This window comes from Callithrix jacchus, chromosome 15, assembly GCF_049354715.1.
Source record: "Callithrix jacchus isolate 240 chromosome 15, calJac240_pri, whole genome shotgun sequence".
Lineage (NCBI taxonomy): Eukaryota > Metazoa > Chordata > Mammalia > Primates > Cebidae > Callithrix > Callithrix jacchus.
Genome location: NC_133516.1, coordinates 67220732 through 67248681, shown reverse-complemented (window position 1 = coordinate 67248681; position 27950 = coordinate 67220732). Strand labels below are relative to the sequence as shown.

General features: G+C 40.6%; 1 protein-coding gene across 12 annotated transcripts in view; it reads right to left on the bottom strand.

The window, feature by feature from the left end:
* FANCD2 (FA complementation group D2) overlaps positions 1-27950 on the bottom strand; it is a 77140-nt gene that overhangs the window by 24678 nt on the left and 24512 nt on the right. For all 12 annotated transcript variants that reach the window (XM_008982131.5, XM_035276268.3, XM_078351626.1 and 9 more), the window contains 14 exons: positions 26979-27110; positions 24228-24338; positions 22802-22911; positions 21352-21412; positions 19662-19781; positions 19147-19220; positions 18705-18851; positions 17892-17992; positions 17411-17526; positions 16123-16231; positions 5460-5570; positions 5078-5187; positions 3805-3948; positions 445-561 (listed from right to left, as the gene is read on the bottom strand). In XM_008982131.5, the coding sequence (XP_008980379.2) occupies positions 445-561; positions 3805-3948; positions 5078-5187; positions 5460-5570; positions 16123-16231; positions 17411-17526; positions 17892-17992; positions 18705-18851; positions 19147-19220; positions 19662-19781; positions 21352-21412; positions 22802-22911; positions 24228-24338; positions 26979-27110 (1563 nt within the window). The remainder of the gene's footprint in view (positions 1-444; positions 562-3804; positions 3949-5077; positions 5188-5459; positions 5571-16122; positions 16232-17410; positions 17527-17891; positions 17993-18704; positions 18852-19146; positions 19221-19661; positions 19782-21351; positions 21413-22801; positions 22912-24227; positions 24339-26978; positions 27111-27950) is intronic.

Sequence of the window (27950 nt, the reverse complement as noted above, 5' to 3'; positions counted from 1 at the left end):
ACGCACCCTGTCGCTCAGACTGGAGTGCAGTGGTGCTATCTCAGCTCACTGCAACCTTCACCTCCCAGTTCAAGCGATTCTCATGCCTCATCTTCCCAAGTAGCTGGGACTACAGCTGTGCCACCACACCTGGCTAGTTCTTTTCGTATTTTTAGTAGAGATGGGGTTTCACCATGTTGGCCAGGCTAGTCTGGAACTCCTGAACTCAAGTGATCTGCCCTCCTTGGTCTCCCAAAGTGTTGGGATTACAGGCGTGAGCCACCACACCCAGCCTTCAGACTTCCTTTTCAAAGCAAGATGGATATCATCTGGCAATACAGCTGCACCCATGCTACCCAGTGACCCAAACACAATGCCAGATAAAGTGACAACTTTTTCAGCACTAATACCTCCTTTGTTTCCAAATCCCCTAAGCCCAAGTCCTATGCTTCTGCCTATACTAACCTTGAGAAAGGGAATTCTCCTGGCAATAAAAGGTGTCAGCATACTCTCCAGCTTCTGGGAGAGATCTTCCAGCAAGAAAAGTAGCTCAGGGGGCCCAAGTTGCACAACTTCTGTAGCCTGTCACATGGATAAAAGGATTAGTTTCAAGAATGTCCTAGTCATTTCATGTTAACTCTTTTTTTTTTTCTTTTTTATAAATGTGCAGTGGCAAGATCATAGCTATTCCAGTCTTGAACTCTTGGGCTCAAGTTACTCTCCCATCTCAGCCTCCTGAGTAGCTGGCACTATAGGTGCATGCAACCATGCCCAGCTAATTTTTTTTTTTTTAATAAGAAATGAGGTTTCACTATATTGTCCAAGCTGGTCTCAAACTCCTGGGTTCAGATGATCCTTTTGTCTCAGCCTCCAAAAGTGCCAGGATTACAGGTATGAACCAACACACCTTGGCCCAGATAATTTTTAAATTTTTTAAAGAGATGGGGTCTCATATTGTTGCCCAGGCTGGTTTCAAACTCCTGGGCTCAAGCAATCCTCCTGCTTTGGCCTCCCAAGGTATTGGGATTACATACAGGTAATAGCCAGGGTGAAAACTTTTTTTTTTTTTTTTTAAGACAGAGTCTCATTCTATTACCCAGGCTAGAGGGTAGTGGTATGATCTTGGCTTACTACAACCTCTGCCTTCCAGGTTCAAGCAATTCTCCTGCCTCAGCCTTCCGAGTAGCTGGGATTACAGGTGTCCACCACCAACCCTGACTAATTTTTGTATTTTTAGTAGATGGGTTTTACCATGTTGGCTAGGCTGGTCTCGAACTCCTGACCTCAGGTGATCCACCTGTCTTTGCTTCCCAAAGTGTTGTGATTACAGGCGTGAGCCACTGTGCCTGGCTGGGTAAATAATTTGATTTGTATTTATTCACTTACTTATTTTTGAGACAGGGTCTCACTCTGTTCTCAGGGTGGAGTGCAATATTGTATTCACAGCTCACTGCAGCCTCAACCTCCTAGGCTCAAGTGATGGTCCCACCTCAGCCACCCAAGGTAGCTGGGGATCACAGGTATGTGTTGCCACACATGGCTACTTTTTTTTTTTTTTTTTTAACTTTCTGTAGAGACAGGTCTCACTATGTTATCTAAGCTGGTCTCGAATTCCTGGGCTCAAGTGATTCCCCTACCTTGGCCTTCCAAAGTGCTGGGATTACAGGTGTTAGCCACCATGGCTGGCCAAGAATCTGACTTTTAACAAAAAAGGTCTGAAGTCACTCATGTTATAATTCCAGTAATTTGGGAGGCCAGGAGTTCAAGACCAGCCTGAGCAACACAGCAAGACCTCTCTGTCTCTATTAAAACAAAAGCAAATATAACAAAAAACTGGCTGTGTGCGGTGGCTCATGCTTGCAATCCCAGTACTTTGGGAAGTCAAGGCAAGATCACTAGAGGTCAGGAGTCTGAGACCAGCCTGGCCAACAAGGCAAAATCCCCTTTCTACTAAAAATACAAAAACTATCCAGGTGTGGTAGCGGGTACCTGTAATCCCAGCTACTTGGGAGGCTGAGGCAGGAGAATTGCTTGACTCGGGAGGCAGAGGCTGCAGTGAGCCAAGATCGCACCACTGCACTCCAGCCTGACCAATAGAGCAAGACTCCATCTCAAATAAACAAACAAAATAACTAGCCAGGTGTAGTGGGGCATGCCAGTGGCCCTAGATACTTGGAAGTCTGAGACGGAAGGATCACTTGATCCTTGAACCCAGGAGTTCAAGATTGCAGTGGGCTATGGTCTTTCCACTGCACTCCAGCCTGGGTGACAGAGCAAGACTGTCTCTAAAAATTAAAAAGAGGCAAAGGAGGAAATTTCATCCATTTCATATAAGAAATAGTTATTATGCTCTGTAAATGAAGTCAAGCATGTCCAAAATAAATATTCAGAATAATAAAATAGGAATTCAAGACAGTATACTTTAGAAGACATACTTTTTCTCTATAAATTCCTCTGTATACCTTTCCAACTGTGACTCTAAGATGCATTTCCTAAATATCTTGTGATTAAAAAAATGAGTTTGAAAGCCACATGCAGGGTTTGGGAAAAAAAAAAGACTAATTCAAGGGAATTTCACTTTTCTCTATTTATTAAATAATTCTTTCATACTTCTTTTCCTCTAATGTTCTGCTACTATTAACTCTGGGCAGGATCCCAGAGTGATCCCAGTGTAATAATTGTATTACACTGCCAGAAGGAGAATGGGTGACATATAGTCTCACTGTAAACTGTTCACTCAATACACATTTATGTGGAATCTCCTAAGGGCGAGATGATGTAGAAAGATAAAAAAAAAAAAAAGATATTATTTCTGCTCTGAAGGTACCTACATTTGTGTAAGTTTCAGGTAAAAATCAATGGTATTTCAAGTTCTCTTAACCTGGAGAAATTCTACTCTGATGAAATCCCATCTCAAAATTTACTTTTTCTGTGAAAATGTTCTCTACTCCCAACTTCAATATAAATATCATTCTCTCACTAAATTTCACTAGTCCTTGGTTCAGACCATTAATACGGTATTTGGCATCAATAAAGAAGGTACTGCTAGCTGTTTCTACTTCTTTGATTAGATTATAAGCTATTTGAAGGCAAGGGTCATGCTCTCTGTACTACTGAATTGCAAGTGCCTTGATTAGTGGCAAACACAAAATAGGACTCAGCAAGCATCTTTTGAATGCTGAACAAATGTGATGAAAAAGTAAAAAGGGAATTGACCTCTAAAAACCAGAAGAGTGCTCCTCTACAAAAATAATCAAAGTAGCTTATTTTTTATTTTTTTTGAGACGGAGTCTTGCTCTGTCACCAGGCTGGAGTGCAGTGGTATGATTCTGGCTCACTGCAAACACCGCCTCCTGGGTTTAACTGATTCTCCTGCCTCAGCCTCCTGAGTAGCTGGGATTACAGGTGTGTGCCACCACACCCAGCTAATTTTTTTTTGCATTTTTAGTAGAGATGGGGTTTCGCCATATTGGCCAGGATGGTCTCCATCTCTTGACTTCGTGATCTGCCCACCTCAGCCTCCTGAAGTGGTAGGATTACAGGCGTGAGTCACTGCACCTGGCCAGTTTATTAGTAGTAGTAACCTAAACAGAAGTATCACATCATTGGCATGATATTTTATGTCTAACACATTATTAAAAACCTTATGACTTACAAATGCCAGTATGCTGAGGATGATTATTCATCATTACTTTCACATAAAAAGGCTTGCAAAGCCAGTCTAACTTCTCTCCTCAGTGTCACAGTGTTTTTTTTGAAATAAGAATAGAACTGAGAAACTTTCTGAAAGAAGACTAAGTTTTGCGATCCCAGCCTGTCACTTACTTCAGTGTGCATTTCGGTATCTAAGATGAATTTGGTCACAAGTCCACAATGTAGAATAGAGAAGACCTCAATGTCCAGCTCTCGAAAAAAAGCATGGTAATTATGTAATAAGAATGATGTCTTTTCTTCCTTCCCTGTGAACTCCTGCAGAGAAGTCATAGCAACAAAGAGAATAAGTATTAATCTAATTTTAATAAAAATTTTAAAGTGCAAATATGCAATGATTTAATGCCAAAATTATATTTTCTTTTTTTTTTTTTTGGGATGGAGTTTTGCTCTTGTTACCTAGGCTGGAGTACAATGGCGTGATCTCGGCTCACCACAACCTCCGCCTCCTTGGTTCAGGCAATTCTCCTGCCTCAGCCTCCTGAGTAGCTGGGATTACAGGCACGCACCACCATGCCCTGCTAATTTTTTGTATTTTTAATAGAGACGGGGTTTCACCATGTTGACCAGGATGGTCTCGATTTCTTGACCTCATGATCCACCCACCTTGGCCTCCCAAAGTGCTAGGATTACAGGCTTGAGCCACCGCGCCCGGCCAAAAATTACATTTTCATTATGACAACAACTTCCTCTAGCCCAAGTCCCTAAATATTCCCAAGAGAGAGCACCTAATTTAAGATGGGGATACAAGTCACACATCAAGATCCTTAGCTGGTTTCTATTTAGGAATGATCTATTAAGCAAATCAAGGCATTAAGGTCTAATATAGAAAACTATGAGCTTAGGGGCCGGAATGATCTGGCTTCAAATCCTTGCTCGAGCACTTGTTAAATGCGTGACTTCAGGCAAGTCACTTGCCCTCCCTGGGTCTTAGTTTCCTCATTTATTAAATGTGGTATTAATATTAAACTTGGGCACGTAGGAGAATTACAGAAACTATACCTAATAAATATACAATAAATGGTAGCTGATAAACAGAAATAATTGGGATTCATGTGGTCCAGGCAATTTTACAAACACATGAAATTCATTCTGTGAACAGTACAAATGTAAAGCAAAAGGGCACTACTGTTAATCAAATACTTCAAGAAAGAATTCAATGTACTGCTGGGGTACAAAAAAGGGAGTAAAACAGTCAAGAGAATAATTAAAAAGAGAGTCAACAGTGTGTGGCAGGAATAAGGACCTAGAGTCTAATCCAAACTTTGCTACTAAGGAGATTACTCTAAGGCCTAAGAAAGTTTTGCCTTGCTGTTTTTCTTTGTAAAATGCAGAGAATAAAGCTAGGGATGTCACAAACCTTCATCAACACCCATCATTTCAATACCTTGTTTAGCTGGCCTCTATTTAATGGCGTAGGGTCACATTCTGCATTTTTATCTTCTGAAAATGTGTCAGAGGAGGATGTCTTGCTGCCACCTGCTTTTTGTTTCCTTTCTTTTATAGTAAAACGAGAAAAGTGACTCAAGTAATTAATAATCATGTTTGCCAAATATCATTGCCCTCAGAAAGCAACCTGTTGGAAACTGCCTAGAGGTAGAAGAGATAATTTTATAAATCTAAATTACAGTGTATTTATAAATCTAATAAAGAGAGGGTTTAATTATACAATTGCTCCAATTATTGATGCCATAATACACATAAACTTTTAGGCTAATTCAATGCAGCTCATTTAGAGACACAAGACAGGAGGAAAAGAACATGCTTACCTATTTTTCCTTTCTTTCTGGTTTTTGCTGAAACAGCAGTACCAGTATGAGGTGTTGTTTCTAAAGTTTCCACATTAAAGTTTCCAAGAGGAGGGACACAGTCTGGGGTGACTGAAACAGAGAGCAGGCTGAAGCTCAATGTGTACCAATTACACACCACCATTAGACTTGAAATTCAGTCACTCAATTGGCTAAAAACTAGTTTCCAAAATTACCAAGTGTGGCTGAATGCTTATGACATATCCAAGTCATCTGACATTGTTTTGGCATAGCAAATTGGCCAGAGATAACATAGAAATATAATATTAATTATGATAAACTATCATAAACCCATTCTAAATAATGATCTATAACTACCAAAAAGATAAGGACTAAAACAAACATTTAAAATTTAAATGGTGGTCAGGTAGGGTGGCACATGACTGCAATCCCAAGCACTTTGGGAGGCTGAGGTGCACGGATCACCTGGCCAATGTAGTGAAACCCTGTCTCTAACAAAAATACAAAAATTAGCTGGTGGTGGTGGGCACCTGTAATCCCAGCTAGTTGGGAGGCTGAGGCAGAAGAATTGCTTGAACCCAGGAGGCAGACGTTGTAGTAAGCAAAGATCACACCACCACGCTCTAGCCTGGGCAACAAAGCGAGACTCTGTCTCCAAAACAAAAAAAAAGTAAAGGTGTATGTATTTATGGAGTACATGAGCTACATTTTGATATAGGTATACAATGCATAATAATCACATGAGGGTAAATGGGGTATCCATCACGTCAAGCATTTATCCTTTCTTTGTCCTCCTAACAATCCAATTAAACTATTTTAGTTATTTTAAAATGTACAGTAAGTAATTGTTCACTATAGTCAACCTGTTGTTCTACCAACACCTACATCTTGGCCAGGTGCTCTAGCTCATGCCTGTGATCCCAGCACTTTGGGAGGCTGAGGCAGATGGATCACTTGTGGTCAGGAGTTTTAAGACCAGCCTGGCCGACATGATAAAACCCTGTCTCTACTGAAAGTACAAAAATTAGCTGGGTGTGGTGGTGCACAACCCTAGTCCCAGCTACTTGGAAGGCTGAGGCAGGAGAATTGCTTGAACCCAGCAAGTGGAGGTTGCAGTAAGCTGAGATTATGCCACTGCATTCCACCTTGGTTGACAAAACAAGACTCAATCTCAAAAAAACAAAAACAGAACTAGATTTTATTCATTCTATCTAACTATATTTTTGTACCCATTAACCAACCCCATTTCTCCTAGTCTCCCAACCACCATTACCCTTCCCAGCCTCTGGTAACCATCCTTCTACTCTATCTCCATGAGTTTAATTATTTTAATTTTCAGCTCCCACAAATATGTGAAAATATGTTGTGCCTGGCCTATTTCACTTAACACAATGTCCTCCAGTTCCATCTGTATTGCTGCAAACAACAGGATCGCATTCTTTTTATGGCTGAATAGTACTCCACTGTATATATGTACCACATTTTATCCATTCACCAGCTGATGGACATTTAGATTGCTTCCAAATCTTGGCTATTGTGAATAGTGCTGCAATAAACATGAAGTGCAGATATCTCCTTGGTATACTGATTTCCTTTCTACCAGTGGCATTCCTGGATCATCTGGTGGTTCTATTTTTAATTTTTTGAGATACCAAACTGTTCTCCAGAGTGCTTGTACTAATTTACATCCCCACCAATAGTGTACAAAGCTTCTCTTTTCTCCATGTTCTAGCTAGCATCTGTTATTGCCTGTCTTTTGGATAAAAGTCATTTTAATGTTGGGCACCTTTTCACATATCCATCATTTGTATGTCTTCTTTTGAGAAACGTCTATTCAGACCTTTTGCCTGTTTTTCAATCAGAATAAATATTTTCCCTATACTTATATATTCCAGTTATTAACCCCTTATCAGACAGTTTGCAAATATTTTCTCCCATTCTGTGGGTTGTTGCTTCACTTTGGTGTTCCTTTGCTATGCAAAGGAGAGAAACTCAATGTTTTTTTTTTTGAGATGGAGTTTTGCTCTTGTTGCCCAGGCTGGAGTGCAATGGCATGATCTCGGCTTACTGCAACCTCTACCTCGCGGGTTCAAGCAATTCTTCTGCCTCAGCATCCTGAGTAGCCAGGATTACAGGTGTGTGCCACCACACCTGGCTAATTTTTGTGTTTTTAGTAGAGATGGGGTTTCACCATCTTGGCCAGGATGGTCTTGAACTTCTGATATCTGATGATCCACTCACCTCGGCCTCCCAAAATGCTGGGACTACAGGCATGACCCACCACACCCAGCTGAAACTTAACTTTTTAACTTAATGTGATCCCATTTGTCCATTTTTGCTTCGGTTGCCTGTGCAGTATTCCTCAAGAAATCTCTGCCCTAAAGAGTTTTCTCAATGTTATTGTTGTTAGTAGTTTCATAATTTGAAGTCTTAGATTTAAGTCTATAATTCAATTTGATTTTTGCATATGCAAGAGATAGAAGTCTAGTTTCATTCTTCTGCATAGGGATACCCAGTTTTCCCAACACCATTTATTGAAGAGAGTGCCTTTCCCCACTGTATATTTTTGACACCTTTGCTGAGAATGAGTTCACTGTAGATGTATGAATTTATTTCTGGGCTCGCTTCTGTTCCATTGGTCTATGCATATGTTTTTATGTCAGCACCATGCTGTTTTGGTTACTACAGCTCTGTAGTATAATCTGAAGTCAGGTAATAAGATTCTGCCAGTTTCGAGGAAATGGAGCAAGGTGGCCGGTTAGGAACAGCTCAGGATTGCAGCTCCTAGTGAAAGTGCAGAGGGTGAGTGGACGACACATTTCCAGACGGATCTTTATTGCCCACAGACCAGGAGATTCCCAGGTGGAGGAACCCCATGGGTCGCCAGTGCAACTGTTTTGGCCGGTGTGGCTGTTTTGCCGGTGCCCCGGCGCGACCGTTCTCCATACAAAACACACTGGTCTGGTTGCCCTTTGAAGCTGGCAATTGGAGCTCCAGAAAGGCAGATTCGCCCATTCATCTGATTAAACAGGGGTCTGAAACAGGGAGCCAGGCCAGGAGATTCCCAGGCAAAAAAGTGCCACGAATCTCAGCGCCGTTGTTTCAGCCAGCGCAGTGGGTTGCTGCACAGGAAATCACACAGATCCCGGCGCCTTTTCAGCAGGCGACCAGAACACTTGGAAGAGAGTCAACCGATCAACTTAAAAAAAAAAGGGTCTGAGGCAGGGAGCCAGGTGATCAGGCTCGGCAGGTCCCACCCCCACAAAAACAAAACAAAAACAACAACAATTGGAAACACTCGGGGTTGAGAGTTTCACGACAAGCACAGCTGAACCCAGGACCGCGCAGCTCTGTGGGGGAGGGACATCCGCCAATACTGAGGCACTTCACCCCTACGGAGGTAGTCCGCCATTGCTAAGGCAGCCTGCCGTTGCAGAGGCAACCCGCCATAACAGAGAGTCCGCCATTACAAAGGCGGGCCACCATTGCTGAGGCAGTTCTAACCACACCCATACAAACAGGACTGCAGGGAAGTTCGCACGGCAGCAGGGCGGAGCCCACAGCAGCTCAGCAAAGTCTCTGCAGGCAGACAGTTTCAGGGCAGGGCACCCTGAAAAAAAATAGGCAGCAGCACAACGGAAACTCATAAATAAAGCCCTAACTCCCTGGGACAGAGCACCTGGGAAAAAAAAAGAAGGGGTTTATGAGTTCTGCAGCAGACTTAAATGTACCTGCGTAGAAGCTCTGAATGAACAACGGAGCTCAGCTCAGCACTTGAGCTCCTATAAAGGACAGACTATCTTCTCAAGCAGCTCCCTGACCCCGGTATATCCAAAGAATCACCTCACAAAGGACCAATCAAACGGACATTTGGTGGGCATCATTCAGGGACAAAGATAGCAGCAGAAGAAACTGTAGCAACCCTTACTGTTCTGCAGCTGCTGCAGGTGATCCCCAGGCAAGCAGGGCCTGGAGTGGATCTCAGCAGTCCTACAGCAGAGGGGCCAGACTGTTAGAAGAAAAACTAAAAAACAGAAATAACTTCATCCTCAACAATCTGGATGTCCACTCAGAGACCCAATCTGAAAATCAGCAACTACAAAGACAACAGGTGGATAAATCCACAAAGATGGGAAGAAACCAGCGCAAAAAGGAGGAAAACACCCAAAACCAGAACACCTCCTCCTACAAGGGATCACAACTCCTCACCAGCAAGGGAACAAAGCTGGATGGAGAATGAGTGTGATGAAATGACAGAATCAGACTTCAAAGGTGGGTAATGAGAAATTTCCGTGAGCTAAAATAACATGTTCTAACTCAATGCAAAGAAACTGAGAACCTTAAAAAAAGATTTGACGAAATGATAACAAGAATGGACAAATTAGAGAGGAATATAAGTGAATTGATGGAGCTGAAAAACACAATACAAGAACTTCAAGAAGCATGCACAAGTTTCAACAGCTGAATTGACTAAGCAGAAGAAAGGATATCAGCGGTCAAAGATCAACTTAATGAAATAAAACAAGAAGGCAAGATTAGAGAAAGAAAGCACAAGAAGGAATGAACAAAGTCTCCAAGAAATATGGGACTATGTGAAGAGACCTAATCTACATTTGATAGGTGTACCTGAATGTGACGAAGAGAATGAATCCAAGCTGGAAAACACTCTTCAGGATATTATCCAGGAAAACTTCCCCAACCTAGCAAGGCAGGCCAATATTCAAGTCCAGGAAATACAGAGAACACCACAAAGATATTCCTCAAGAAGAGCAACCCCAAGGCACATAATCGTCAGATTCACCAGGGTTGAAATGAAGGAGAAAATGCTAAAGGCAGCCAGAGAGAAAGGTCAGGTTACCCACAAAGGTAAGCCCATCAGACTCACAGCAGATCTCTCAGCAGAAACCCTACAAGCCAGAAGAGAGTGGGGGCCAATATTCAACATCCTTAAAGAAAAGAACTTTCAACCCAGAATTTCATATCCAGCCAAACTGAGCTTCATAAGTGAAGGAAAAATAAAATCCTTTGCAAACAAGCAAGTACTCAGAGATTTTGTCACCACCAGGCTTACTTTACAAGAGCTCCTGAAAGAGGCACTACACATAGAAAGAAACAACCAGTACCAGCCACTCCAAAAACATACCAAATGGTAAGTAACAGCATCAACAAAATGAAGAATCTGCATCAACTAATAGGCAAAACAGCCAGCTAGCATCAAAATGGCAGGATCAAATTCACACATAACAATATTAACTCTAAATGTAAATGGGCTAAACACCCCAATCAAAAGACACAGACTGGCTAATTGGATAAAAAGCCAAAACCCAATGGTGTGCTGTATCCAGGAAACCCATCTCACATGCAAGGAAACACAAAGGCTCAAAATAAAGGGATGGAGGAAGATTTACCAAGCAAATGGAGAGCAAAAAAAAGCAGGAGTTGCAGTTCTTGTCTCTGATAAAATAGACTTTAAAGCACCAAAGATCAAAAGAGACAAAGAAGGACATTATATAATGGTAAAAGGATCAATGCAACAAAAAGAACTAACAATCCTAAATATATACACACCCAATACAGGAGCACCCAGATACATAAGGCAAGTTCTTAATGACTTACAAAGAGACTTAGATTCCCACGCAATAATAGTGGGAGACTTTAACACCCCATTGTCAATATTAGACAAATCAATGAGACAGAAAATTAACAAGGATATCCAGGTCTTGAACTCAAGCCTGAACCAAGCAAACCTAATAGACATTTACAGGACCCTCCACCCCAGATCCACAGAATATACATTCTTCTCATCACCACATAACACCTACTCTAAAACTGACCACATAATTAGAAGTAAATCACTCCTCAACAAATGCAAAAGAACTGAAATCATAACAAACAGTCTCTCAGACCATAGTGCAATCAAGTTAGAACTCAGAATTCAGAAACTAACTCAGAACCGCACAGCTTCATGGACACTGAACAACTGGCTCTTGAACGTTGACTGGATAAACAATGAAATGAAGGCAGAAATAAAGAAGTTCTTCGAAACCAACGAGAATGAAGATACAACATACCAGAATCTCTGGGACACATTTAAAGCAGTCTCTAGAGGAAAATATATAGCAATAAGTGCCCATATGAGAAGCAAGGAGAGATCCAAAATTGACACCCTATTGTCAAAATTGAAAGAGCTAGAGGAGCAAGATCAAAAAAACTCAAAACCTAGCAGAAGACAAGAAATAACTAAGATCAGAGCAGAACTGAAGGAGATGGAGACACAAAAAAACCCTTCAAAAAATCAATAAATCCAGGAGCTGGTTTTTCAAAAAGATCAACAAAATAGACAGACCACTAGCCAGATTAATAAAAAAGAAAAGAGAGAATAACCAAATAGATGCAATAAAAAACGATAAAGGAGAAATCACAGATTCCACAGAAATTCAAACCATCATTAGAGAATATTACAAACAACTCTATGCCCATAAACTAGTAAACCTGGAAGAAATGGATAAATTCTTGGACACTTGCCTCCTCCCAAGCCTAAACCAGGAAGAAGTCGAAACCCTGAATAGACCAATAACAAGATCTGAAGCCGAGGCAGCAATTAAGAGCCTACCACACAAAAAAAGCCCAGGTCCAGATGGGTTCACAATCAAATTCTACTAGACACACAAAGAGGAACTGTTACCATTCCTTCTGAAACTATTCCAAATAATCCAAAAAGAGGAAGTCCTTCCCAAATCATTTTATGAGACCAACATCATCCTGATACCAAAACCCGGCAGAGACCCAACAAGAAAAGAAAACTTCAGGCCAATATCCATGATGAACATAGAGGCAAAAATCTTCAATAAAATACTGGCAAGCCGATTGCAACAGCACATCAAAAAGCTTATCCATCATGATCAAGTAGGATTCATCCCGGAGATGCAAGGCTGGTTCAACATACACAAGCCTATAAATGTAATTCACCACATAAACAGAACCAAAGACAAAAACCACATGATTATCTCAATTGATGCAGAGAAGGCTTTTGACAAAATTCAACAGCCCTTTATGCTAAAAACCCTCAATAAACTAGGTATTGATGGAACATATCTCAAAATAATACAAGCTATCTATGACAAACCAACAACCAATATCATACTGAATGGGCAAAAACTGGAAGCATTCACTTTGAAATCTGGCACTAGACAAGGATGCCCTCTCTCACCACTACTATTCAATATAGTACTGGAACTTCTAGCCAGAGCAATCAAGCAAGAAAAAGAAATAAAGGGTATTCAAATAGGAAAGGAGGAAGCCAAATTGTCTCTATTTGCAGATGACATGATAGTATATCTAGAAGACCCCATCGTCTCAGCCCCAAAACTCCTGAAACTGATAAGCAACTTCAGCAAAGTATCAGGATACAAAATCAATGTGCAGAAATCACAAGCATTCCTATACACCAATAACAGACTTAAAGAGAGCCAAATCAAGAACAAACTGCCATTCACAATTGCTACAAAGAGAATAAAATACCTAGGAATACAACTAACAAGGAATATAAAGGACCTCTTCAAGGAGAACTACAAACCACTGCTCAACGAAATAAGAGAGGACACAAACAGATGGAGAAACATTCTATGTTCATGGTTAGGAAGAATCAATATCGTGAAAATGGCCATACTGTCCAAAGTAATTTACAGATTCAACACTATCCCCATCAAACTACCAATGACCTTCTTCACGGAACTGGAAAAAAACACCTTAATCTTCATATGGAACCAAAAGAGAGCCCGCATAGCCAAGTCAATTCTAAGCAAAAAGAACACAGCAGGAGGCATCACACTACCAGATTTCAAACTATATTACAAGGCTACAGTAATCAAAACAGCATGGTCCTGGTACCAAAACAGAGATATAGACCAATGGAACAGAACAGAGGCCTCGGAGGCAACACAACATTTCTACAACCATACAATCTTTGATAAACATGACAAAAACAAGCAATGAGGAAAGGATTCCCTGTTTAATAAATGGTGTTGGGAAAACTGGCTAGCCGTGTGCAGAAACAGAAACTGGACCCCTTCCTGACACCTCACACTAAAATTAACTCCAGATGTATTAAGGACTTAAACATAAGACCTAATGCCATAAAAACCCTAGAAGAAAATCTAGGCAAAACCATTCAGGACATAGGAGTAGGCAAGGACTTCATGACCAAAACACCAAAAGCATTGGCAACAAAAGCCAAAATAGACAAATGGGACCTAATCAAACTCCACAGCTTCTGCACAGCAAAAAAAAAAAAAAAAAAAAAAAGTCATTAGAGTGAATCAACAACCAACAGAATGGGAAAAAATTTTTGCAGTTTATCCATCTGACAAAGGGCTGATATCCAGAATCTACAAAGAACTAAAACATATTTACAAGAAAAAAACAAGCCCATTCAAAAGTGGGCAAAGGATATGAACAGACACTTTACAAAAGAAGACATACATGAGGCCAACAAACATATGAAAAAAGCTCTTCATCACTGGTCATTAGAGAAATGCAGATCAAAACTACATTGAGATACCATCTGACGCCAGTTAGAATGGCGATCGTTAAAAAATCTGGAGACAACAGATGCTGGAGAGGATGTGGAGAAATAGGAACACTTTTACACGCTGGTGGGAGTGTAAATTAGTTCAACCATTGTGGAAGACAGTGTGGTGATTCCTCAAGGACCTAGAAACAGAAATTCCATTTGACCCAGCAATCCCATTACTGGGTATATATCCAAAGGACTATAAATCCTTCTACTATAAGGACACATGCACACGAATGTTCACTGCAGCACTGTTTACAATAGTGAAGACCTGGAAACAACCCAAATGCCCACTGATGATAGACTGGACAGGGAAAATGTGGCACATATACGCCATCAAAATCAATGAGTTCGTGTCCTTTGTAGGGACATGGATGAACCTGGAGACCATCATCCTCAGCAAACTGACACAAGAACAGAAAATGAAATACCACATGTTCTCACCCATAGGCAGGTGTTGAACAATGAAAACACATGGACACAGGGAGGGGAGCACTACACACTGAGGTCTGTTGGGGGGAACAGGGGAGGGACAGCTGGGGGTGTGGAGTTGGGGAGAGATAGCAGGGGGAGAAATGCCAGATTTAGGTGAAGGGGAGGAAGGAAGCAAATCACACTGCCACATGTGTACCTATGCAACTATCTTGCATGTTCTTCACATGTACCCCAAAACCTAAAATGCAATTAAAAAAAAAATTCTTCCAGTTTCATTCATTTTACTCTGGAGAGCTTTGGCTATTCTGGGTCTTCTGTGGTTCTGTATAAATTTTAGGATTTTTTTTTCTATTTCTGTGAAGAATATCATTGGTATTTTGATAGGGATTGCCTTGAACCTGCAGATTGTGTTGGGTTATTATTCTAATCCATGAACATGAAGTATCTTCCTTTTTTGTGTGTGTTCTTCAATTTCTTCCATCAATGTTTCAGTTTTCATTGTAGAAATCTTTTACTTCTTTGGTTAAGTTTATTTCTACATATTTTATTTGTAGCTATTGTAAGTGGATTATTTTCTTGATTTCTTTTTCAGATTGTTAGCTGTTGGCATACAGAAATGCTACTCATTTTTATATGTTGATATTGTATCTTGCAATTTTACTGAATTTATCTAATAGTTTCTTGGTAGAATCCTTATGCTTTTCCAAATATAAGGTCATACCATCTGCAAACAAGGATAATTTAATATCTTCCTTTACAATTTGTATGCCCTTTATTCCTTCTCTTGTCTGATTGTTCTAGCTAGGACTTCCAACACTATGTTGTATAATAGTGGTTTTACATAAGTGAGTATCTTTGTTTTGTTCCATATCTTAGAGAAAGGGCTTTTAGTTTCTCTGTTCAGTTTAATATTAACTATGGATCTGCCACATACAGTTTTTATAGTGTTGAGCTGTGTTCCTTATATGTGCAGTTTTTTGAGGTTTTTTTTTTTATGATCAAGGGATGCCGAGTTTTATAAAAAAATTTTAAGCATATATTTGAATATTACATGGTTTTTGTCCTTCATTCTGTTGATATGATGTATTACATTGATTTACATATGTTGAACAATCTTTGCATCCCCGGGATAAATCATTCCATTTGGTCATGATGAATGATCTCTTTTTTTTTGAGATGGAGTCTCACTCTGTCATCCAGGCTGGAGTGCAGGGGCATGACCTTGGCTCACTGCAACCTCTGCCTCCCAGGTTCAAGCAATTCTGCTGTCTCAGCCTCCCAAGTAACTGGGATTAAAGATGCCCACCTGTAACCAAGCCTGGCTAATTTTTATATTTTTAATACAGACAGAATTTCACCATGTTAGCCAGGCTGGTCTCAAATATCTGACCTCAAGTGATCTGCCTGCCTTAGCCTCCCAAAGCGCTGGGATTACAGGTGTGAGCCACCACGCCCAGCTGATCTTTTTATTGTGTTGCTGAATTAGGCTTGCTAGTATTTTGTTAGGATTTTTGTATCAACATTCATCAGGGATATTGGCCTGCAGTTTTGTTTTTGTGATGTGTCTTTGTCTGGTTCTGGTAACAGGGAAAGCTAAGTGCTTTATCACCTCACTACTGGCCTAGCAGTACTATGAGTACAGGACACTTCCCTTACCTGCCAAGTACTTTTCCAGGATTATTTGCAGTTCTACAATGTGCTTTAACCGGGTAAGCACCTTCCCCTTCATCTCAGGTGATGTTTCCTGGCAGAAAGCATTCACAATCTGCAATGTACAAATTACATTCTTATACTTCCAAATGTTCAGATATTAACCTTGTTTGTATTATTTATCCAGAGCTGAGCGATGTCTATGAACAGCAGGATCTTTTGAGTTTAGTCTGTAATAGAAGTGTCCTCAGCAAGGTGGTATAAATAAATCTCTGGGCCAAAAACAGGAGATTCAGTCAGGCATGGCAGCTCACTCCTATAATCCCAGCACTTTGGGTGGCCGAGGCAGGAGGATTACTTGAGGCCAGGAGCTAAAGACTAGTTTGGCCTACATGGCAAAAGCCCATCTCTACCAAAAATACAAAAATTAGCCAGAAATGGTGACGCAAGTCTGTAATCCAAGCTACTCAGGAGGCTGAGGCACAAGAATTGCTTGAACCTGGGAGGTGGAGGTTGCAGAGAGCTAAGATTGTGCCACTGCACTTCAGCCTGGGTGACAGACCAAAACTCCATCTTAAAAAAAAAGAGATCCTAGTTTTACTTATTACTAGTTATGTTACCAGGTGGAATAGCCAGAGAGCACACACTTTAATGAAACAAGTTCTATTCTGCTATTTATTAGCTGTGTGACCTTGGCTAAGTCTTTAACCTTTCTAAGTATTTCTTCAGAAAAAAATGAGTCTAGCACTTGGTATAGTGAAAGTACTTAAAACTTTTTAATGACTTTGAACTCCCTATACCTCAAATTCAGTATGTATAAATTGAGGGCAATACCTATCCTGCCCACATCATAACAGAGCTGTGGTAATCAAATAAGCTCATTCAAATGCACAAACATTCCTGAAATAATATGTAAGGGGAAGGCAGTGAGATAGAGATGTAAGTTGTTGCCATCATTGTCATTATCATTAAACACAAATATGTTCTAATGGGAGGGAAACTACCAGCACAGTAAAATCAAAACAGTAAGCATACACCTGTGCTAGGATGACCAGTAGTTTTATAGTGGAGAAGGTGAGGTCATTCCAGGCAGAAGGCAGCTTGGAGAAAAGAAAGCATAGGCAATGTGAAGTGAATTCTAAGTTTCTGATTTGGCTACATAAGGAGGTATATCTAATTGGGGGGTGGTGGGACAGTGCTTGGTGGAGACTTTTAGGGAGTCTTACGGGAACCAAAAAATAGTTTTGAGAAAAACTATGGAGAATAAATGAAACATCTTATTAACTCTGCTTACCTCTCGGAACCAGTTAAGAGTAAGAAATATGAGAGAGCACATGAATGAACGCTCTTTAGAAGACATGGACTCCAACCTCTCTCCAGGCTCCAGGTCAGTTAGGAATATAGGACAATCTGAGAGAGAACAAACATTTCCAACTACCTTTAGTTCAAGCCAATAAAATCTGGAAGCTGCCTCTAGAGCTAGCTCTCCTTGCTACTTACTTTCCCCTTTAACTCATATTTGAAGGCCAAGATCTGATTAAAATATTTGCATATCATATAGCAACCAACAAATATAATTAGAAAGTTTCTACAACAATTGATTTGTTAACATAATGGGATTCTGTATGTACTATTTTGTCTTTGGAATTCCAATGCTAACCTACTCTGCTGAAGTTAGAAAATTCCTCCCCACATATACCATGTATTGATCTGCCCTTTCTCTAAGTTTACCAAAGAGTATAAAGAAGAAAGGATCTGATGACTTCATCCTATACCTAGTAGACCATCAATCTCCTCCAAGTTTCCATTATGTTGTCTCTCCATACAAAGTCTCAGTAACCGGAAATAGGGAGCCAGGCACAGTGGAGACACCAATCTAAAAAGGAAAAATCAATTTCTAGACCATACTTCATAGGTATATTACTCCACATACATGGGAAATGCAACTTTTTCTTTTGAGACAGTCTTGCTCTGTCACCCGGGCTGCAGTGCAGTGGCACGATCTCAGCTCATTACAACCTCTGCTTTCTGGATTCAAGCAATTTTCCTGCCTCGGCCTCCTGAGTGGCTGAGATTATAGGCGGATACCACCATGCCCAGCTAATTTTTGTATTATTAGCAGAGATGGGGTTTCGCCATGTTGGCCAGGCTGGTCTCGAACTCCTGGCCTCAAGTGATTCACCCAGAACTTAATGGATGCTCCATTAAGAAAATAAATATAATGAGCTGAACTGTAGGAAGGCAGAGGTATGAGGAATGAAAGTCCATGTGTTAGGAGAACCAGAAATAAGATAAAGAGAAGGTAAGAGAAGCAGAGGTAGCCAAGGATGTTCAAGTGGGGGAAAGAATAAGAAACAGAAAAGAAAGTAGTCTCAGATTATCTGTTGGCTCACACAAGGCACTATAAATCTCAAGCCAAGGATCCAGGAAAAAACAAGGAATCTTCCCCATTCTCCCTAACCTCTCCAAATACCATTTGTCCCAAGAGAAACTTTTTGACTCAAGTTCCTCACATATTGAAAGAACTGTGGAATTCCCTGTGAACATTCAAAACACTAACAAGTTTAGAAAAGGAAAATTATACTGACTTTTGGCCAGATTCCTGTGAAGTCACTGGACCTCCATCTTTTGCAAACTCCTGAGAGAACAGCAGTGGCAGGAGGTTTATGGCAATCCCATCCTGAGTATCGTATTCTTCCAGTCCATACAGAGCTTTCACAGGGAATGGAAAGTCACTGTGGAGAAAACCCAGAATTTGATGCTGAAGCTCAGGAATACACAAGGCTATGGGAGAAACTACTAGAGCAAACCAATTTGAAACACAACTATCATGGGGAGAAATTAGAAACAGAACAGTGAACCTTTTAGGAATTTTGTAGCTAAGGGTACAGGGGTGCTGGGTTTGGGAGGAAAGAAGCTGTGGGAGTGGGAAGCTGTGGCTGAGGTCAAGGGTATTCTAAAGTTTGTATCAGCTACTGACAGAATGTAACTTCACCAGTACAACCAAGCCAGCAGGTAAACAATACCTACCCTTCCGGAACAACACAGATGTCCACTACGAAGGCATCTTGGAAATCATTACAGATGGTATGCCCAATCCATTCCTTCAAGAAGCAAACAAACAAACAAAAAAGGCAGTGCAGGGTGTACTTGCTGTAGAGCCCCATATAAATTACTGTTAACCTAAGTCTCAGTTCCCTCATTTCTAAAAAGGAAGTAACTAAACATTATTGAGAAACAGAAAAGAGAGGGTGCATAAAAAGCACTTAGCACAAGGCCTAACATAGAATAGAGCTCTCAGACAGATAGTAGCCATCATCATTAACAACCTCAATCTCTTCTTTACTATTGTCATTGTTATTAAGTGAAGGGGGCCTCAGAGAAGTGCCCCGAGGCAGGGTAGGGCAGAATAGCCTTTCCCAATTAGAATTTAGAAGAGCTCACAGGATGATCTCTCTATTTTTGCACTGGAGAAAGAGAAAGAGACTTGAAGAATATAGTAAAGCAGCTCTCATGCTTTATTGCTTTAAGACAATTGGCTTTACCAGGGCTTTTGGATCCAGCTTTTCTCGTTGGATCAGGTTGGCAAATTCATCATAGTAAAGTGCAGAGGCCTGAGGAGACTGCTCACTGCAGGAATGAACCAACTGCAACAAGGAGGTCACCTGGAGCAAAGAGGAAGAATGGTTTAAACCTTGGGCTGCCAATCCTTCCTAAACTCCATTCGCCCCATTCAAGACGAAGTTTCTCACTTTCTGATTTTACTGGCAAAGCTCTATTTCTCACTTGAAGTTTTCCTGAACGTCCTGACCAGTCTGTCTCTTTTCAGTATCATCCCTTTCCAATCTGTCAGATGCTGCAGCCAGATTAATTTTTCTAAAGCAAAGCTTTGATTTAACCATTTCCATGCCAAGAAATCCTGAGGAAATATCTCTGCCTAAAGAATGAAATAAAAATGTATTGCTTTGCATTCAAAGCAATACATTTTTTTCTCTCAACTAGCTTTTCCTTTTTTTTGAGACAGAGTCTTGCTTTGCTGTCCAGGCTGGAGTATAGTGGGGTGATCTTGGCTCACAGCAACCTATGCTTCCTGGGTTCAAGCAATTCTCCTGCACCAGCTTCCTGAGTAGCTAGGACTACAGGCACCTGCCACCATGCCCAGCTCATTTTTTGTACTTTTATTAGACAGGATTTCACCACGTTAGCCAGGCTGGTCTCAAACTCCTGCCCTCAAGTGATCCTCCTGCCTCATCCTCCCAAAGTGCTAGGATTACAGGCTGAGCCACCGTGCCCTGCCTAAACTAGCTTTATATCCTACTTTCCAACCATACACTTATTTGTCCCCATGCTCAACCAAAGTGTTATTCCATAAACATGGCAAATCTTGCTTGCTAAGACTTTGTAATTTAATTAGAGAGATTAAATGGATATAGAAATAAATGCAATGGGGCTGGGCGAGGTGGCTCACGCCTATAATCCCAGTACTTTGGTAGGCTGAAGTGGGCAGATCTCCTGAGTTCAAGACCAGGCTGGCCAGCAAGGTGAAACCCCGACATGGTTAAACTCCGTCTCTACTAAAAATACAAAAATAGCTGGGCACAGTGGCGCAAGCCTATAACCCAGCTACTTGGGAATCCGTGGCAGGAGAATCACTTGAACCCAGGAGGCACCACTGTACTCCGGCCTGGGCAACAGAGTTAAGATCCAGGCTCAAAATAAATAAATAAATAAACATAAAAGAAGTTCAGGAAAACTTCTTTTTCAAAAGAAGCACTTTCCGGTGAACTGACAGTGACTAGAAGCAATTCCTCAGTTACTCATTAACATATCCAATTACATTATAAGAACTCGGCAGGGTGCCAAGGCTCAGGCCTGTAATCCCAGCACTTTGGGATGCTGAGGCAGGTGGATCACTTGAGGTCAGGAGTTCAAGACCAGCCTGGCCAACATGGTGAAACCCCATCTCTACCAAAAATATAAAAAATTAGCCAGGTGTGGTCGTCAGTGCCTGTAATCACAGCTACTCTGTAGGCTGAGGCAGGAGAATCACTTGAACCTGGAAGGTGAAGGTTGCAGTAAGCCAAGATCTTGCCATGCACTCCAGAGTCTGGGCAACATGGCAAAACTCTGTCTCAAAAAAAAAAAAAAGAAGAAAGAAGAAGAAGAGGAAGAGGAAGAAGAAGAAGAAGAGGAGGAAGAAGAAGAAGAAGAGGAGGAGGAAGAAGAAGAACTCACCTGAGTGCACTGCTCATCGCTCAGACTGGCTCTCTCTTGGGTTGAACTAGATGATCCACTTCTAAAAACAAAGAATTGTAATTTCCCTTATGCAATATTTTAAAACAATTGGCAATAAGTTTAAGAATTCTGACTTCTCTGAAGTAGGGTAAAGATAAAAGTGCATGAAGACAGAGAAGAGTATTTATTTTGTCCATACAAAACAGACTAGAGCAAAGAATCATTATCTCTTTTTTTCTTTTTTCTTATATATATAGTTTAAGGGCAAATTAGTAATAATTAGAGCAAGTGCTTCTTTAGTACATATTATGTGCTAGGCATCGCTCTAACCCTTTAATGTTCTCAACAACTCTATGAAGTAAATACTATTATTATCCTGTAGATGTGAGTCTACAAAGGCAGAGATAAAGTAACTTAGCCAGGGTAATTTAGCTAATAAACAATGGAGCCAGAATTTGACCCCGGCAAGCAGTATGGCTTCAGTGCACGAACTCTTAACCAGTACACTCTGCAACCTCTTTCCATTAATGTGTCACAGAGGAGCAAATACTATATGAGCTGCTAGCGGGAGGGGAGCTAGGGAGAATTTACCAAGACAGCTGTAGGTAAAGAAAGGCAGATAATAAGAAAGGAATACTTTCTCTAATAAAGAGAGAAAGTATGAAAATAAGTTGCAAGAAAGCAATGGCCAGCCAGCAACAGAGGAGCTGACTGCAAGGAAACAAAGGCTTGCTGGGGATTTATAGAACAGTATTTATGAGGTATGCTATTTGCTGAAGTGGGCAGTTCGCCTGAGATCAGGAGTTCAAGACCTGATAATGTGCAGTACTGATAATGCCAAGGTTGCGGTGAGCTAACTTGCAGGTGTCTTGGTGATAAGTTGGACACAGGAAGGCTGCATGTCCTGGACTATGAAAAAAGGCAGAATTATATATTTTCTCTCTTTGCTTCCACTAGTCTGACTCCTTTTCCCTAATTAGGATTCCACAATGTGGATTCTAAAGATGTCTTCTGATGTCTCAGAAAATAATTTCCCAGGAGCATGAACTGAATTGCGAACTGAACTTTGTATAAAGTTCCAGACAGAAATGACACAGCAACGTAGACACCTGAGTTGTCTAGTGCCTATATCAGGAGCAGATACAGAAAAATACATTCCAAAAGAATCAGGGTTCCCTTTTTGTGCAAAGATTTCTAGAATTTTACCTCTAGGCAATCCTTGATTTTTAACCACAGATTGTAATGGCTAGGATCACAATCCAGCAAAAAACATACATGGTATCATATATGGTCACAATTAGAAGGGAACATGGAAAAGTTGCAAAACACATTTGCTCATTTCTCTTATAGTTGTAACATCTACTGTTAAAATGTCTATGCGATGTAACACTTTGTTAGTTAGCAAGATTAACTGATCTTAAACCAGAGAAGTCAGAATCTCCATGTGTACCTGTCTGCCGCCATTATGCCAGCCATGGTGACAGCACCAATAATCCCAATGTGTTTGTACTTGAATATGGTGCTAGAGAGCTGCTTTCTTATCACCAAGTGCATGTCATCCTGCAATGAGACGATGAAGAAAAATGAAAATGCTGGCATGGCACAGCAAAAGAATGAATGGATATTGAGTCATACAGCTAGACCATAAAGGGTTCTATTATTTACTAGTTTTTTTGTGTGTGTTTTTTTGAGAACAGAGTTTAGCTCTTGTTGCTCAGGCTAAAATGCAACGGTGAAATCTCTGCTCACAGCAACCTCTGCCTCCCAGGTTCAAGCAATTCTCCTGCCTCAGCCTCCTGGGTAACTGGGATTATAGGTGCCTGCTACCACACCCAGCTAATTTTGTTTCACCATGTTGGCCAGGCTGGTCTTGAAGTCCTGACCTCAGGCGAGCTGCCCACCTTGGCCTTCCAAAGTCCTGGGTTTACAGGTATGAGCCACCACGCCCACCCCTCTGTGTCTTTAGCAAGTCATTTCATCTCTCCAAGTTTTAATTTTTACATCTGTGAAATGGGGAAGGTTGTTTTAAGGATTAGAGATGAATTACCAAAAACTTCTAGAACAGTGCCTGGCACATGATAAGACATTCAATCATAATAGTTTTTATTATTATTATTTCTATAAGGATATGAAAATTATCATAATGTTGATGACAGCTCAGCTAAAATACTGAACTAGAATAAAATACTTAGGTACAGATTTAAATATGGAGGCAAGGCTGGGCGTTATTTTTTTGTAGACAGGTTTCACTATGTTGCCCAGGCTGGTCTCAAACTCCTGGGCACATGTGATTTACTTGCCTTGGCCTCCCAAAGTGCTGGGATTACGGCCTCGCTTTTTCAGTGGATGATGCCCACGAACAAAAGCAAGCCCAGGTGAAGTTCACATTAGATGGAGATGTTTCTCAGAAAACAAGGCAATTATGTGCCCTCACTGCATTCAGAACCTGAATAGTTTCATGATTAGCTGATCACAGACCCATCTCTACCCTAACAGACAAAGCTTTTTTTGAGGGCAGAGGATCGATCTAATTTATCAGTGCCTGGCAGAGTAGGCCCTTAATGTTTGTGGTAAGAATAAAAAATTGCTGGAACTATGGCTATGTACTCTATTTCCACTACTACACAGACTAGCAAATCTATCATTTGCTTGGTTTTGTCCAGCAAATTTCAAGTAAAGAGGTTTAAAAATACAAAAATTAGTATTGTGGTGGCATGTGCTTGTAGTCCCAGCTACTTGGGAGGTTGAGGCAAGGAGAATCGCTTAAACCCAGGAGGCGGAGGTTGCAGTGAGCCACTGCACTCCAGTCTGGGTGAAAGAGCTAGACTTTATCTCAAAAAAAAAAAAAAAATCTTTCCCAACATATTGCCCCTTACCTGGATGTGGCTGCTGGCTTCATTCTGTTTGCTAAACGCCAGTGTGCTGAGAACATAGAAGAGTTTTCGTATTTGCTGAGGGGATATGTTATCCAGATAATCTAAAATGCCCTGTGGAAAAAAATGATACCAACAATGACGATAGCAACTGATATTTTTTCCCTTAAAAATCAAAAAATTAAAATCCCTGTAAGAGAGGCACACATAGATAGCCAGGTATCTAAAACTTTTTAGTTTAATTAAAAGCTTAAATTTTAGGCTGGGTGCAGTGGCTCACGCCTGTAATCCCAGCACTTAGGAAAGCTGAGGCGTGTGGATCATGAGGTCAGGAGATGGAGACCATCCTGGCCATGGTGAAACCCCGTCTCTTTAGAAAAGAAAAAAAAAAAAAAAGAAAAGCTTAAGTTCTAAAAGCTCTGCTCAGAGCCCAAAGGTTTGATAGACCGCATATAAACTGAGAAAACTCTTAAAGCTTTCTAAATCTTTTATTATCAGAGAGTAGGAACAAATATCAGGAAAGATGTTTTCTTTGTCCTTTTCACTCTGAACCACAATAATCCTGGGCTTTAATCATCTACTGCTTCTAATGCATCTTCAAGTTCTCCGTTCTCTGTATTCTTTACCTCTGACGTTTCCCCCGCTTTTTTATTTTCGGTGAAAATAGTATTCTATCAAAAGCTATGTCTTTACCCTATTCCTTGCCTTCCCAGGTTCTACTCAATGAATTTTTTCTTCTTTCTCTACAGATCTGGAAGGAGTCACAAGGAAACTATCTACTTTGTGACCTTGGGAAATGCCTCCGCTTTTCTCATCTGTAACATGGCAGTAACAGCTATACTACCGTTCATAGTTTGTCTGAGGAAAAAGTAATAAAACTGCTTTGTAAACTTTTAATTTTAAAAAATTTCCATTTCCTCCTCTCTATTGAATCTTCTCTCAGCCTAAAAGCAATCTCAGGCCGGACGCGGTGGCTCACGCCTGTAATCCCAGCACTTTGGGAGGCCGAGGCAGGTGGATCGTGAGGTCAAGAGATCGAGACCATCCTTGTCAACATGGTGAAACCCCGTCTCTACTAAAAATACAAAAACTTAGCTGGGCATGGTGGCACGTGCCTGTAATCCCAGCTACTCAGGAGGCTGAGGCACGAGAATTGCCTGATCCCAGGAGGCAGAGGTTGCAGTGAGCCGAGATCGCGCCATTGCACTTCAGCCTGGGTAACAAGAGCAAAACTCTGTCTCAAAAAAAAAAAAAAAAAAAGCAATCTCAAACCTCCTCATCTAAAAAATATCTCTCTTGCAACCAGCTTTTCTCTTAAGCTCCTTTTCTTATTTTCTCCTCCTCCTTGATGCTTCTCAATATTGACTCTATTCCCCCAGTTTTCAAGTTACTACTCTCTGGCTTCCATCCTTATAATTCAACTAACACTGTTCTTTCAAAGGTTACCAGAGTTATCCTAATTACCAAAGCCAATAACCTATGCTCCATCTTCAACTCCTACAGTATAACACTGGAGATAAATCCCTCAGTCTTGAAACTCATTCCTAGGCTTTTGCTACCTGACATCCTTCAAGCTCACATTATTTATCTTCTAGTTTTTTCATTTTCCTTCTATGAACATTTGCATTAGTCTGCCACTTAAACTGTAACGTTCTCAAAATGTCTGTGCTCTTCTAAGCTTCTATGGTCTTCTGCCTCAGTTGAGCTCACATTTATATGGTTATGAATACCCAAATTAAATCTTCTACCAAAGGGTGCCCCACAGGGTTCCAAACCAGAATTTCCAACTATCCACTAACCATCTACACGTGGCTATCCCAGAATGAACTCAACATACTTCCTACAGATGATGTTCTCCCTCCTAGTCTCAGGAAATGACACAACCATTCACCTAGTTTCCTAAGATGATAAACTCAGACCTAGTTTTCCTGTTTCTTATTGCCACCATATTCTTAACAGTTACCAAGTTCACCAAGTCATGTTAATTCTAACACCAAATTGTCTCTTAAACCATCATTTCTTCTACATTCCCATGAATAAAAATCTGACCCTACTCTCACTCCCTTAGACCATTTCAGCGGTCTCCAATCCACCCATTATATAGCCTACTGAGTTATCTGTCAAAGTCGAGTAGATTAGGTCAACTCTATCTAAAAACTGGTAATAGCTCCCTATTACCTAGAAAATAAAGTTGAAACTCTTTAGCAGGTTATTTGAGACCCTTTGCAACATGGGCCTGTCCTGTATCTTACCAGCCTCACCTCCCACCACTCCTCTCCATACATATCCTATACTTCAGTCATGCTTGTTTGCGTCTCATTCCTCCAAGTCACACCATTGACTTGGGCACCAATTTGCTTCTGCTCAAACTTTTCTCTGTCTAGAATCCACTTCCCTTACTTTCTCTTGTCAATCATTCCCATCCTTCAACAATCACTCAAATTGCCTCTTTGAAGATTTCTCCAGCTTCCCAGGCTAAATTTAATTTTTCTTGCTCTGTTGCATCTATAGTACATTACTGGAAAATTTACCGTGTTGTATTTATAGTGACTTGCTTATGTGTCTTAGTCTTTAACATCAAAGGCAAAGACCTACTTTACATGCACAGCACCCAGAATGTTTACTGTGTTTACTGAATGAATTAACACATAGAATAGTCACCTTATACTACTTGCCTATTATTTCACCTCCTTCCCACCTCCTCCCACCAATTATAGTATTCAATATCTAAAGTACAAGAAGCCAATGAGATACCTTTACAAAGACAGCATTCATCATCATAGCAGATGGGTTTAATACTACCAACTCTAGGAGGACATCCAATGCAGTACCAACTTCGGCTTCATTCCCACTGCAGATATGGGTCACTAAGGCACCAACCACTTCCTATACAGGGGAGAGTCAATAGACAGTGTAAAACAAAATATGGGATGGCTGCTCTAAAAGGATTTACCCCAAGGCCTCTTCAATCTCTACTTTGTTAAAATAACAATCAACCCAATCCCATCATCTATTATTTAGTTTTCATTAGTGCTGGCTTCAGGAGATTTAGGAATAAGCAATGTAACTATTATCATCCATTCTTGACCTATTTCCCATAATCTATCAGTGAGCATTACCTAAGCCCTCCTGATTTTGCTCCTTGGCATGGTTTTCCTCTTTCTTTTTTCTCATATGGATTAAATTTACCCTTTAAATTGGGGTTATACAAGATCAGTTGAAATTTCTCAAAACTATGGCACTCAAGGAGCTAAAAGCTTTAAAGATTTTCTCCATATAGTACAGGCTAGACTTGCATGTTTCCAAGAAAACATGGAATCATGATAGTGTCTCTAAGATATTAAGAGGGTTCAAAAATGTCTTAGATGCCATTCTTCCTTTATACCATCACTCCATGATAGTCATAACAGAATTATATTCTCAATTGCAACAGCTAGCGCATGTCAGCTGCAACTATGGCTCTATTTGAAAATTTTTTTTTACAAATCTTCATTTTAAAAGTTCTATTCAAATGCATTTTAACATTGCTAATAACAGGAAGAATATATGTAAAAATACTAAATAAAGACACTGTTCTGTACTTGCTTTCATAAACATTTTCCACAAGTACAGTACTCCCTCTCTGGACATATGCTATTAAAATGCGTCTCGGCCAGGTGTGATGGCTCATGCCTATAATTCCAGCACTTTGGGAGGTGGAGGCAGGTAGATCACCTGAGGTCAGGA